Genomic DNA, 14,018 nt, shown 5'->3' with positions numbered 1-14,018 from the left:
ACAGATGCAGAAAAAGTTCCTGAAAAAATTTAACACCCATTTATGTTAAAACCTCTCCAGAAAGTGGGCATAGAGGAAAACTATGTCAACATAATAAAGACAAAAATTGTGTGTGTGACAAACCCACAGCTAACATCATACTCAAACATGAAAAACAATGTATTTCCTCTAAGTTCAGGAACAAGACGAGGATGTCCACTCTCACCACTTTTATTCAACGTAGTTTTGGCAGTCAGAGAAGAAAAAGAAATAAAAGGAATCCAAATTGGAAAAAAGAAGTAAAACTGTCACTGTTTGCAGATGACATGATACTACACACAAAAAATCCTAAAAATGCTACCAGAAAACTACTAGAGCTGATATATGAATTTGATAGAGCTGTAGGATGCAAAATTAATACACGGAAATCTCTTGCATTCCTATACACTAACAACAAAAGACCAGGAAGAGAAAGTAAGGAAACAGTCCCGATTTACCATTGCATCAAAAAGAATAAAACACCCGGGAATAAACCTACTTGCAGAGGCAAAAGACCTGTACTCCAGAAACTATAAGATGCTGATGAAAGAAATGGAAGATGACACAGACAGACAGAAAGCTATACCATGTTCTTACATTGGAAGAATCAATATTGTCAAAATCACTATACTGCCCCAGGTAGTCTACAGATTCAATGCAATCCCTATCAAATTACCAAAGGCAGTTTTTTGCAGCTCTAGAATAATAAAATCTTAAAATTTGTACGGAAACAAAAAGACTCAAGGAGCCAAAGTAATCTGGAGAAAGAAAACCAGAGCTGGAGGAATCAGGCTCCCTGACTTCAGACTATACTACCAAGCTATGGACATTGTGGTACCTGTGCAAAGACAGACTTATAGATCAATAGAACAGGAAAGAAAGTCTAGAATTAAACCCCCGCACCTTTGGTCAATTAATCTGTAACAAAGAAGTCAAGAATGTACAGTGGAGAAAAGACAGTCTTCAATAAGTAGTGCTGGGAGAACAGACAGTCATATGTAAAAGAATAAAAGTAGAACACTAGCACCACACACCAAAAAAGTCTCAAAATGGATTAAAGACCTAAATGTAAGACCAGATCCTATAAACCCCTTAGAGAAAAACATAGGCAGAATACTCTTTGACATAAATCGCAGCAGGATCTTCTTCTATCCATAGCCTACAGAAATGAAAATTAAAAATAAACAAAGGGACCTAATTAAACTTAAACACTTTTGCACAGCAAAGGAAACCATAAACAAAAAGACATCCCAAAGAATGGGAGAAACTATTTGCAAATGGTGCAACCAACAAAAGATTAATCTCTAAAATATACAAACAGCACATGTAGTTCAATATCAAAAACACAAACAACCCAATCAAAAAATAGGCACAAGATCTAAATAGACATTTCTCCAAAGACAACATCAGTCAGTTCAGTTCAGTCGCTTAGTCGTGTCTGACTCTTTGCGACCCCATGAATCGCAACACGCCAGGCCTCCCTGTCCATCACCAACTCCCAGAGTTCACCCAAACTCATGTCCATTGAGTCGGTGATGCCATCCAGCTATCTCATCCTCTATCGTCCCCTTCTCCTCCTGCCCCCAAATCCCTCCCAGCATCAGAGTCTTTTCCAATGAGTCAACTCTTTGCATGAGGTGGCCAAAGTATTAGAGTTTCAGCTGTAGCATCAGTCCTTCCAATGAACACCCAGGACTGATCTCCTTTAGAATGGACTAGTTGGATCTCCTTGCAGTCCAAGGGACTCTCAAGAGTCTTCTCCAAAACCACAGTTCAAAAGCAGCATAGAGATGGCCAAAAAAAAACCCCAAAAAACAAAAACCCATGAAAAGATGTTTAACACCACTAATTATTAGAGAAATGCAAATCAAAACTACGATGAAGTATCACTTCACATTGGCTAGAACAGCCAGCATCAAAAAATCTACAAACAATAAATGCTGGAGAGGGTGTGGAGAAAAAGGAACTCTCCTACACTCTTGGTAGGAATGTAAGTTGGTACAACCACTATGGAGAACCGCATTGCTGCTGCTGCTGCTAAATCACTTCAGTCGTGTCCGACTCTGCCCATAGACGGCAGCCCACCAGGCTCCCCTGTCCCTGGGATTCTCCAGGCAAGAATACTGGAGTGGGTTGCCATGTACTTCTCCAATGCATGACAGTGAAAAGTGAAAGGGAAGTCACTCAGTCGCGTCTGACTCTTTGTGACTCCATGGGCTGCAGCCTACCAGGCTCCTCCATCCATGGGATTTTCCAGGCAAGGAGAACCGCATTGAGGTTCCTTAAAAAACAAACAGAAATACCATGTGATCCAGCAATCCCATTCCTAAGCATATGTCTGGAGAAAACCATAATTCAAAAAGCATACATATACCCCAGTGTTCACTGCAGCACTCCTTACAATAGCCTAGACATGGAAGCAACCTAAGTGTCCACTGACAAATAAATGGATAAAGAAGATATGGCACATATATACAATGGAATACCACTCAGCCATAAAAAAGATTAAAATAATGCCACTTGCAGCAATATGGATGGACCTAGAGATTAACATTCTAAGTGAAGTAAGTCAGACAAAGACAAATATAATGTCACTTATATGTGGAATCTAAAAAATTATAGAAATAAACTTCTTTACAAAACAGAAGCAGATGTACAGACTTCAAAAACAAATATGGTTATCAAAGGGGGAAAGGTGGAGGGCAGAGGATAAACTAGAAGGTTGGGATTAACATATACATAAACTATATATAAAATAGACAGTCAACAAGGACTTGTTGTATAGCACAAGGAACTCCACTTAATACTCCATAATAACCTTATGAAAAAAGAATCTGAAAAAATAGATATATGTATAACTGAAACCCTCTGCTGTATACCTGAAACAAATACAACATTGTAAACCAACTACACTCCAATATAAAATAAAATGAAAACAAATAGCATTTAGTTCAGTGACTAATAAAGCAATATTATATTTTATTTGCATAATTCAAAGAGAAATCTGAAAATTACCTCTTTCCTTTAAATCATAAATATTTCAAGGTGACATTTTTGACTTGAGCAATGTGGCCTAGCTATAGTTTGAACCAGGTATCTGACATATGCCAAATTCTCACTTCATTTTGCAATATGTGGATTATGCCTCTGATGTTTAATGCTAAAACCAACAGAAACTAGGACACTTTTATCTGTGATTCAAGTAAATACAATCAGCCAGCATCTTTCAAGATGTCGCCTAACTTGCTATCAGCTTTCTCCTCTCAGGTAGCCATTTGTGAAAACCAAGATGCCAAAGGCAGAGGCATTTCAGAAGGACAAAACTGTATATGCCTGGAACTGATTTACCTGTTATTAGTAATTCTAGAAAGCCTGTATCAGGCTTGAAAGCATGAAATTCTTGAAAGCATGTATCAGGTAGGGCATATATAGGACATTCTTAAATCTATATGCTCAATTTTGAATTCAACAGTGGAACTTAATGACTTCTAAAGAGTTGGGATGATTGCTGGAAGGATGGGAGGAGAAAAGGGTCCAGTAATTGAACCAAGACATTAACCACAGAAGCAACAGAAGAGCCTACTGCATCCATTTCCTTCTATGTATTTACTCCCCTCTTCCCATGCTTAATGAAACCAGAAGCCCCAAAGACATCGCACTACTCCTTAAAATGCCCAGAAGGCATTTCCCAGTAATCACTGAATTTTAACAATGTAATGCCCAGTAGCAGAAGAGTGAAGGGTAGAAAGTAGGGGAGGCACCAGAGCAAAGAAGAAAACGTATCTTCTCTACTGAATGTCAATATATTTTACAATTGTCACGGATGGCTTTTCCTGAAGTTCTTTTGTGGAAATGAAGAATTCATTGGTAAAAACCACCTCCTTGTGAGGGAGTAGACTAAACAATCTTTAATAGCAAATTCCCTGGGATATCAGCTCATTCAAGATCCCCTGGAACCCCAAGCATTTAGTGGATGGATGCTTGTCACAGGTAGTGGCACTAGAGGGATCAACTATTGTTGGCCTAGGGCACATGACCTTGGCAGCAAAGTGAAAACCGTTTAATTAGAGGGCAACTTGACTTGGTCTTCAAGCCGGAAAGGGTCACTGATCCCTCCTTTTTCTTAACTCCTTGTTTTGTAACAAGTACTTGCTAGGGTTTCAGGAAAAGCCATTTCACTTGTTTATTTGTTATCATCAAAGGGAGACAGACACAGGCAGACAGACGGACATGCCCCCAAGTACCTGCAGAAGGATCTTGTTGCCGTCATGGTCCTCCGTCTGCCAGCGCCCCTCACTGATGGGGCTGCAAGGGTTAGGCAAGAGTGGCACCAGCTCGCCGATGTCCCTGACCCGGAACTCCAGCACCGAGGAGTCGGTGGGGACCGGGGTCTGGTCACAGGGCAGTCTCTTGAGGGAAAACTGGATATCCACGTCCAGATTGGAGAAAATGGGGAAGATGCAGAAGTCCACTTTCTTCTGGCTGGGGCTCCGCCTGAGGATCAGCTCGTAGAACTTGAGGATGTCTGCGTAGTTGTCATGGCGACAGTAGATGGTGAAGCGCACGATCTCCTTGCCGTAGTGCACTGGCCGGATGGCCCAGAGCGGCGTTCCCGGGGCCAGCGTGAAGAAGTCCTGGCTGCAGGGCAGATAGGGCAGGAACTTGCCGGGCACGCGCTCCGTGTGGTGGTGGCGCCAGGGCGGCCGCTGCAGCGTGCGGTGCAGCTGCAGGATCGGCTCCTCGCCGTATTCCTCCTGCAGGAAGAGCACCACCGCCAGCGCTGGCTGTGCCGCCTTGGGGACCCTCCTCCTCCGGCGGCACGCCCTCCTTTCCGAGACCCTGAACAGCGGGAGGTCCGGGTGGATCCACGCCAAGACCTTGTCGATGGCCTCCTGCAAGGGGCGGGATTCCCCTGGGTCCGCGATGATGTGGATGCTGACCAGGAAAGGGTCCTGCGCCTCCTCCGTAGAGTACTCACCTAGCGACACACAAAAAGAAACCCCAAAGAACACAGGGTGACTACTTCATGAAGGTGGCCCGTGATGACATGCAAGGTCTTGGCAGAAACAGAAGCTCCATTAGAACTGACTCCTTGATCTTATGAAATTCTGAACCCAAGTTCACGTGCAAATAGGAGTGTTGGGGCACCCAGCTGCCTGCCAATGCAGGAGACATAAGAGACTGGGGTTCCATCCCTGGGCTGGGAAGATCCCTGGAGGAGGGAATGGCAACCCACTCCAGTATTCTTGCCTGGAGACTGCCGTGGACAGAGGAGCCTGGTGAGCTACAGTCCATACAGTGGCAAAGAGTTGGACACATGACTGAATGGACATAGCTGGCCATACACAACAGCAGCCCCAAACTCAAGAACGATTACCCTGGTTCCCAAGCTGCATGGTATTAGGAAGACCTTGGTGTGGTACTGCAGCAGGTTGCACGTTTCTTCCACTGAACAATACAGTCAAGTCTCCATGCATTTGGAAAGGATACCAGAGCATTAAGCATTAGGTGTACAACATCTGCTTCCCAGGGGGCGCTAGCAGTAAAGAACCTGCCTGTCAATGCAGGAGACATAAGAGACAGGGGTTCAATCCCTGGGTTGGGAAGATCCATTTACACCATTTAGAATTTCCCAGGGTTACTGTAGTGCCTTCCCCCACAAAGGTTCCCTATAAGCACTCCTTTGGCTTGCTTATTTTGTTGGCTTATTCATCACTTTGTTCATTCATTTAACATTTATGGAACCCCTTCTTCACCAGGTACTTCCTCTAATGGACACATCAAGCCCTGGCTGGTGAGGCATCCTGCTAACTGTCACGCTGGTGGGGTGGCCAGGAGGTGATCGTCTTGCTGCTGGAGACAGAGGGAAGAACAATCCGGGGGGAGGGGTGAACCCCATGTTCTATCAGAGCTTCCTAGGCCTGTGGTTTGGGGGGAGGTGAGGCATAGTTGGACCATCACTGCCCATGTCATGCTGCCTTTTGGACCCCTCCTTGGGCCACATCCACCCAGAAGCCCGCACATCCCAAGTGGGTCAGTTCCCCTCCCCATGTCCTCTGGCAGAACATCGGATTCCAAGTGTGAAGTTGACTATTTACCTTGGCAACCTTCTCCCATGGGGTGAAAAGTTTGCTGGCCACACTACCTAAGGAATGTTCCACATATTTTATCAGATAACCTGATAAAAACCCTATTCTTATTCATAATGGCTCTCTTTTCATTTAAGTTGTATGATGAGCCAAGGGAAATCAAGGCAAATTTAAGTCTACTGTGACATGGAGGGCAAGATTCATCTAGCATCTAGACCTGTCTCCACATACATACCTCACAATGTCCACTAGGGTGTTAGGCACAGGGCCATCATGCCATCGGTAACGTTTGAGAAGAATGATGTTCCTGTAGGAACCATCGTTTCAATCGGTTCACATGATGGAAGGTGATTTTTTGGTAGTTAAGACATTTCAAGTGGGTTGAGAGGTACATTTCATCACAGGCACCTATGATAACATGATCTTAATTTTGCTGGAGCAAAACCTGTCTGAATTTTCATTGGAACCCTGACTCTTAAATCTCTCACTTGGGAACATTTGTATGTGTGAGCTCAGTGCTGTCCAACTTTTTGTGACCCCATGGGCTGTAACCTGCCAGGCTATTCTGTCCATGGAATTTTCCAGGCAAGAATACTGGAATGGGTTGCCATTTCCTTCTTCAGGGGATGTTCCCAGCCCAGGGATTGAACCTGCTTCTCCTGAATTGGTAGGTGGACTCTTTACCGCTGCACCACTTGGGAAACCCATTTCGGGAACATTTAGCTCAGTCTGTTGTTGCCTCTTTCTCCTTCACTCTTTCATCCACGTGTTTCTTGAGCAATCGCTATGTACCAGGCACTGGGAGACAAGGAAGCTGGCACCATGACTACTACACAGTCCATTAATATAGACTCTGGCATGACTAGTGCCCCCTTCGAGTATATGACCTGCACAGCCACAGGCAGCAGCCATAAAGAAGAACCATGAGCCACCAATAAGAACCTCATAACTTAGCTGGGAAACACAGCCATAAAAGATTAAAATTCCATCTGACAAAAATCTATAGGAAATACGGTACCGGAGCATCTTTGACGCGGGAGGATTCTAAAGTCACAATGACATAAACATTTACTATAGACGATCTACCACTGAAAGTCCCTTGAATTTCCAAGATGGAACTGGAAGGTCCTGACTTGCAACAAGACCACACAGCCAGAGAGATGTTCCTTTGGTTGACTAGTAAATGAAATAAAGGCTTGTGGCATGGCATGGCTGTTATGAGTCTTGTATCATTGAAACACTAGACCCCTGCTCAGTAGGCTGTGTCTTTCATCTACAAGAGGCTTCTGGAACTCATGTAATGATGACTAATGTAACAGCAAAGTGAAGTCTCGGAACTCCCACGATCATGGAGTTGAATGGTGGGTGGAATTATTCAAGCTCTCTTTCTCTCTGTGGTTGAACATGTATTCCCAAACTGATATGAGTTAAGTATGAGCATGATGCAATTTCAATTTACTATCATACCACAAAGGAAGGAGCAATTTTTTCTCCACAGGGCCTCTGAGAAGGCTTTCTGGAAGAGGCTCCAGGTGAATTGGGTTTTGATAGGTCAACAATATCTCACAATAACCCCAAATGCGGGGGAGATCTCTGCAGGAAGAGGGAAGACTGTTTATGAAGGCACAGATCAGTATGAAAAACAAGCACATTTGGAAGTGGGTGGTGAGTAACTCTGAAACACGGCAACAGATGCAGAAGGAAAAATGGATGGGAGCCAAGTTGTACAGGGTTTCAGCTCAATTTGGGAGTGATAAGGGGGCAGTGGAAAGTTTTAATAAAGGGATGTTGGAATCAAGTCAGGGGAGGTTGGCTGCAGGCAAAGAAAGAAGTTAGAAAATGAGTGATGAGTCTTGTAAGAGATAACAAAGATGTGGCAAATTACATTATGGGCCCTGGTTCTTTATTCTCTCTTGTCACCTTTCTCTCTGCCATGTGGCTTTATACTTCCTTCCACTAAATAGTTAAAGTGCATTCCCCTACTCTTTGACTTTGAATGAGACCATGTGGCTAGCTTTGGCCAATAGAAACACACAATAGTGGCATGTGTTTTGGCTTGCCCTCCTGTGCTTCTGACATTTCCACGAGAAGAACACGCTTGGGCCAGCCCATTGGAGCCAGAAGGGAGGATGAGAGCCATGTGGAGCAGACCCAGCCTAGCTGAGCCTGGCCTCCATCAGCCAGGACCAAACACCCAAAGACATGTGGTAAGAGCCACCCAGCTGAGCTTGGTCTGGATCAGCTGACCCAAGCCACTGTTTGGGGATTGTTGTTACACAGCGATACTTATAGCTGCAGGCAGAGTCAGTGGGTATACAGAAGAGGCATAGTCTTAGGCTATTTAGGAAGCACAGGGAGTCCAGGGCCTGGGGATGGGGGCAAGAAAAGCAGGAGAGGAGCTGACCTTGATGTTTCTGGCATAAGCAACTTGTCTGATATTGATGTTTAACTGAGGTAGAAAACAGGAAGAATGGCAAGTTTGTGGGGAAAGACGAGCTCTCCTTTGGCCAGGCTGGCTTGAGATGCCCCAGTGACTTCCAGGAGGGATGTGCTGTTGGCAGTGGACCTGCATGTTGCTGAGGTGATGGGCTGAACTCAAGGATGGAACAGTTACCTTTGGGCCACATTCCCTTTCATGCAGTTACCTCTTACGTGTGTGCCCATATTGAAAGAGTCAGACGTGATTTAGTGACCAAACACCAACATATTGATTTGAACCGGTGAAAATTCACCTGGATGGCTTTAAAAACAACCAGAATTCATGGGTGATTCTGGTCTTTTCTGTGCATGCTCCTTCTGCTCACCTGGCTACTTTCTGTTTCACTGAACATGAGCACCACTATCAACAGAAGCGCAGTTGATGCAAAAGTAGTGAAAACACAGACCAGTGACATTTCCCACCGGTCAGGAGCTTCAGTGGTGGCAGGAGGAGACACCACAGTCACCGGCAATGCCTATTTCACTTTTCCACGGTGTCCTCATCACCCACCAGTGGAGATACACGATTCACTAAACAGTAACGGATGCTCACTATAAATGGAAAAGAAGGGCTTTGAATAATTTGGGGATGAAGACACTCACTTGAGAAGATTACTAATGGTTTCTATGAGGGAAAGACAGACACATGGGGTAGGAAGAGTGTTTGGGAAAAGAAGTCGTCAGAGCATCAGACTGTCCCAATAAGATCCTGACCCCATCACACTCAGGGTGTGCACGCGGCCACGGGTGTGGGGTGAAGTTGTTGGCTAACACACGAGTGACATCCAGTGTGGGCTGGCACCTTCTCAACATTCTATATGTATGAACTCACAGAATCCTCATGCTGCTGCTGCTGCTGCTAAGTCGCTTCAGTCGTGTCCGACTCTGTGCGACTCCATAGACGGCAGCCCACCAGGCTCTCCTGTCCCTGGGATTCTCCAGGCAAGAACACTGGAGTGGGTTGCCATTTCCTTCTCCAATGCATGAAAATGAAAAGTGAAAGTGAAGTCGCATAAACAACCCCAGAAGGAAGAGGTGCGACTCTTGTCCTCATTGTATTATTATTTTAAAATTTTATTTATTTTAATGGGAGGCTAATTACTTTACAATATTGTGATGGTTTTGCCATACATCGACATGAATCAGCCATGGGTACATGTGCTCCCCATCCTGAATCCCCCTCCCTCCTCCCTCCCCATCCCATCCCTCTCGGTTGTTCCAGAGCAGCAGCTTTGAGTGCCCTGCTTCATGCATTGAACTTGCACTGGTCATCTGTTTTCCGTATCATAATATACATGTTTCAATGCTATTCTCTCATATCATCCCAGCCTCACCTTCTCCCACATAGTCCAAAAGTCTGTTCTTTACATCTGTGTCTTTTTTGCTGTCTTACATATAGAGTCATTGTTACTGTCTTTCTAAATTCCATATATATGCATTAATATACTGTATTGGTGTTTCTCTTTCTGACTTACTTCACTCTGTATAATAGGTTCCAGTTTCATCCACCTCATTAGAACTGAGTCAAATGCATTCTTTTTTTTAGCTGAGAAATATTCCATTGTGTATATGTACCTAGACAGTGTGGATCACAACAAACTGTGGGAAATTCTGAAAGAGATGGGAATACCAGACCACCTGACTTGCCTCTTGAGAAACCTGTGATCAGCTCAGGAAGCAACAGTTAGAACTGGACATGGAACAACAAATTGGTTCCAAATAGGGAAAGGAGTATGTCAAGGCTGTATACTGTCACGCTGCTTATTTAACTTATATGCAGAGTATATCATGCAAAACGCTGGGCTGGAAGAAGCACAAGCTGGAATCAAGATTGCCAGGAGAAATATCAATAACCTCAGAAATGCAATGACACCACCCTTATGGCAGAAAGCGAAGAAGAACCAAAGAGCCTCTTGATGAAAGTGAAAGAGGAGAGCGAAAAAGTTGGCTTAAAACTCAACATTCAGAAAACTAAGATCATGGCACCTGGTCCCATCACTTCACGGCAAATAGATGGGGAAACAGTGGGAACAGTGACAGATTTTATTTTTCTGGGCTCCAAAATCACTGCAGATGGTGATTGCAGCCATGAAATTTAAAGACCCTTGCTCCTTGGAAGAAAAGTTATGACCAACCCAGACAGCATATTAAAAAGCAGAGACATTACTTTGCCAACAAAAGTCCATCTAGTCAAGACTACGGTTTTTCCGGTAGTCATGTATGGATGTGAGAGTTGGACTATAAAGAAAGCTGAGCACTGAAGAATTGATGCTTTTGCACTGTGGTGTTGGAGAAGACTCTTGAAGGAGATCCAACCAGTCCATCCTAAAGGAGATCAGTCCTGAGTGTTCACTGGAGGGACGGATGTTGAAGCTGAAACTCCAATACTTTGGCCACCTGATGCAAAGAACTGACTCATTGGAAAAGACCCTGATGCTGGGAAAGACTGAGGGCAGGAGGAGAAGGGGACAACAGAGGATGAGATGGTTGGATGACATCACTGACGCAATGGTATTACTGACTCAATAGACGTGAATTTGAGCAAGCTCAGAGAGTTGGTGATGGACAGGAAAGCCTGGAGTGCTGCAGTCCATGGGGTTGCAAAGAGTTGGACACAACTGAGCAACTGAACTGAACTGATATGTACCACAACTTCCTTATCTGTTCATCTGCTGAGGGACTTCTAGGTTGCTTCCATGTCCTAGCTATTGTAAACAGTGCTGCAATGAACATTGGGGGTATATGTGTCTCTTTCAATTCTGGTTTCCTTGGTGTGTATGCCCACCAGTGGGATTGCTGGGTCATATGACAATTCTATTTCCAATTTTTTAAGGAATCTCCACTCTGTTCTTCACAGTGGCTGTGCTAGTGTGCATTCCCACCAACAGTGTAGGAGGGTTACCTTTTCCCCACACCCTCTCCAGCATTTATTGTTTGTAGACTTTTTGATGGCAGCCATTCTGACCAGCATGAGACGGTACATCATTGTGGTTTTGATTTGCATTTCTTTGATAATGAGCGATGCTGACACCTTTTCATGTGTTTGTTAGCCATCTATATGTCTTCTTTGGAGAAATGTCTGTTTAGTTCGTTGGCCCATTTTTTGATTGGGTCATTTATTTTTCTGGTATTGAGCTGCATGAGCTGCTTGTGTATTTTGGAGACTAATTCCTTGCCAGTTGTTTTATTTGCTATTATTTTCTCCCATTCTGAAGGCTGCCTTTTCATGTTGCTTATAGTTTCCTTCGTTGTGCAACAGCTTTTAAGTTTAATTAGGTCCCATTTGTTTGTTTTTATTTCCATTACTCTGGAAGCTGGGTCATACGCAATCTTGCTGTGATTTATGTCAGTGTTCTGCCTATGTTTTCCTCTAAGAGTTTTATAGTTTCTGGTCTTATGTTTAGATCTTTAATCCATTTTGAGATTACTTTTGTGTATGGTGTTAGGAAGTTAGATCTAGTTTCATTCTTTTACAGGTGATTGACCAGTTTTTCCAGCACCACTTGTTAAAGAGATTGTCTTTTCTCTATTGTATATTTTTGCCTCTTTTATCAAAGATAAGGTGTCCATAGGTGCATGGATTTATCTCTGGGCTTTCTATTTTGTTCTGTTGATCTATATTTCTGTCTTTGTGCCAGTACCATACTGTCTTGATGACTGTGGCTTTGTAGTAGAGCCTGAAGTCAGGCAGGTTAATTCCTCCAGTTCCACTGTACTTTCTGAAGATTGCTTTGGCTCTTCAAGGTTTTTTGTATTTCCATACAAATTGTGAAATTATTTGTTCTAGTTCTGTGAAAAGTACCATTGGTAGCTTGATAGGTATTGTGTTGGATCTATAGATTGCTTTGGGTAGTATATTCATTTTCACTATATTGATTCTTCCAATCCACAAACACAGTATATTTCTCCATCTATTTGTGTCATCTTTAATTTCTTTCAACAGTGTTTTATAGTTTTCTATATATCGGTCTTTTGTTTCTTTAGGTAAATTTATTCCTAAGTATCTTTTTCTTTTTGTTGCAGTGGTGAATGGGATTGTTTCCTTAATTTCTCTTTCTGTTTTCTCATTGTTAGTGTATAGGAATGCAAAGGATTTCTGTGTTTTAATTTTATGTCCTGCAACTTTACTATATTCATTGATTAGCTCTAGTAATTTTCTAGTGGTGTCTTTCGGGTTTTCTATGTAGAGGATCATGTCATCTGCAAACAATGAGAGTTTTACTTCTTCTTTTCCAATATGGATTCTTTTTCTTTTTTTTCTCTGACTGTTGTGGCTAGGACTTCCAAAACTATGCTGAATAGTAGTGGTGAGAGTGGGCATTTTTTAATATTATTTTTTAAATTTTATTTTTAATTGAAGGATAATTGCTTTACTATATTGTGTTGGTTTCTGCCATATATCAACATGAGTCAGCCATAGGTATACATATGTCCACTCCCTCGTAAGCCTCCATGCCCACCTCCCAATCCATCCTACCCCTCTAGGTTGTCACAGAGCACTGGTTTGAGCTGAGTCAAACAGCAAATTCCCACTGGTGATCTATTTTACATACGCCACTGTATATGTTCCCATGCTGCTCTCTCAATTCACCCCACCCACCCCTTTCCTCACCGGGTCCACAAGTCTGTTCTGTATGTCTGCATCTCCATTGCTGCCCTGCAAATAGGTTTGTAAGTAACATCTTTCTAGATTCTATTTATATGCATTAATATATATTTGCCTTTTTCCTTCTGATCTACTTCACTCTGTATATGGGCTGTAGGTCCGTCCACCTCATTAGAACTGACTCAAATGCGTTCCTTTCTATAGCTGAGTAATATTCCATTGTGTATATGTAACCACAACTTCTTTATCCAGTCATCTGTTGATAGGCATCTAGGTGGTTTCCACGTCCTGTGTGTGTGTGCGTACATGTGCACTCAGTCGTGTCTGACTCTTTGCAGCCCCATGGACTATAGACCACCAGGCTCCTCTGTCCATGGAATTTTCCAGGCAAGAATACTGGAGTGGGTTGCCGTTCCCTTCTCCAGGGGATCTTCCCCACCCAGGGATTGACTGTGTCTCCTGCATCGGCAGGTGGATTCTTTACCACTCTGCCACCTGGGAAGCTCTTCCATAACCTAGTTATTATAAACAGTGCTGCAATGAACATTGGGGTAGGTGTGTCTTTTTCAATTATGATTTCCTCAGGGTATATATGTCCAATAGTGGGATTGCTGGGTCACATGGTAGTTTTATTTCTAGTTGTTTTTTTTTTAAGGAATCTCCATACTGTTTCCCATAGTGGTTATTATCAATTTGAATTCCCACCAACAGTGCTAGAGCAGGAAGCTGAGGCACGAAGAGGTGGAGGAAACTGCCAAGGGCACAGAGCCAGGGAGTGAGAGGGCAGGCACTTGGCCATGGCATCTGAGGTCTGTGGGTGCTGTCCC

At 43.5% G+C, this 14,018-nt stretch overlaps 1 protein-coding gene across 1 annotated transcript in view; it reads right to left on the bottom strand.

Annotated features, from left to right (window-relative positions):
• Positions 1-14,018, bottom strand: part of FAM124A (family with sequence similarity 124 member A) — a 115,261-nt gene that overhangs the window by 71,396 nt on the left and 29,847 nt on the right. Inside the window, exon 3 of the mRNA XM_040266992.1 lies at positions 4,263-4,996. Coding sequence (XP_040122926.1) covers positions 4,263-4,996 — 734 coding nt within the window. The remainder of the gene's footprint in view (positions 1-4,262; positions 4,997-14,018) is intronic.

The sequence above is a fragment of the Oryx dammah genome, unplaced genomic scaffold, assembly GCF_014754425.2.
Source record: "Oryx dammah isolate SB20612 unplaced genomic scaffold, SCBI_Odam_1.1 HiC_scaffold_24, whole genome shotgun sequence".
NCBI classification, from domain to species: Eukaryota; Metazoa; Chordata; class Mammalia; order Artiodactyla; family Bovidae; genus Oryx; species Oryx dammah.
This window is presented reverse-complemented; position numbering and strand designations above follow the sequence as displayed.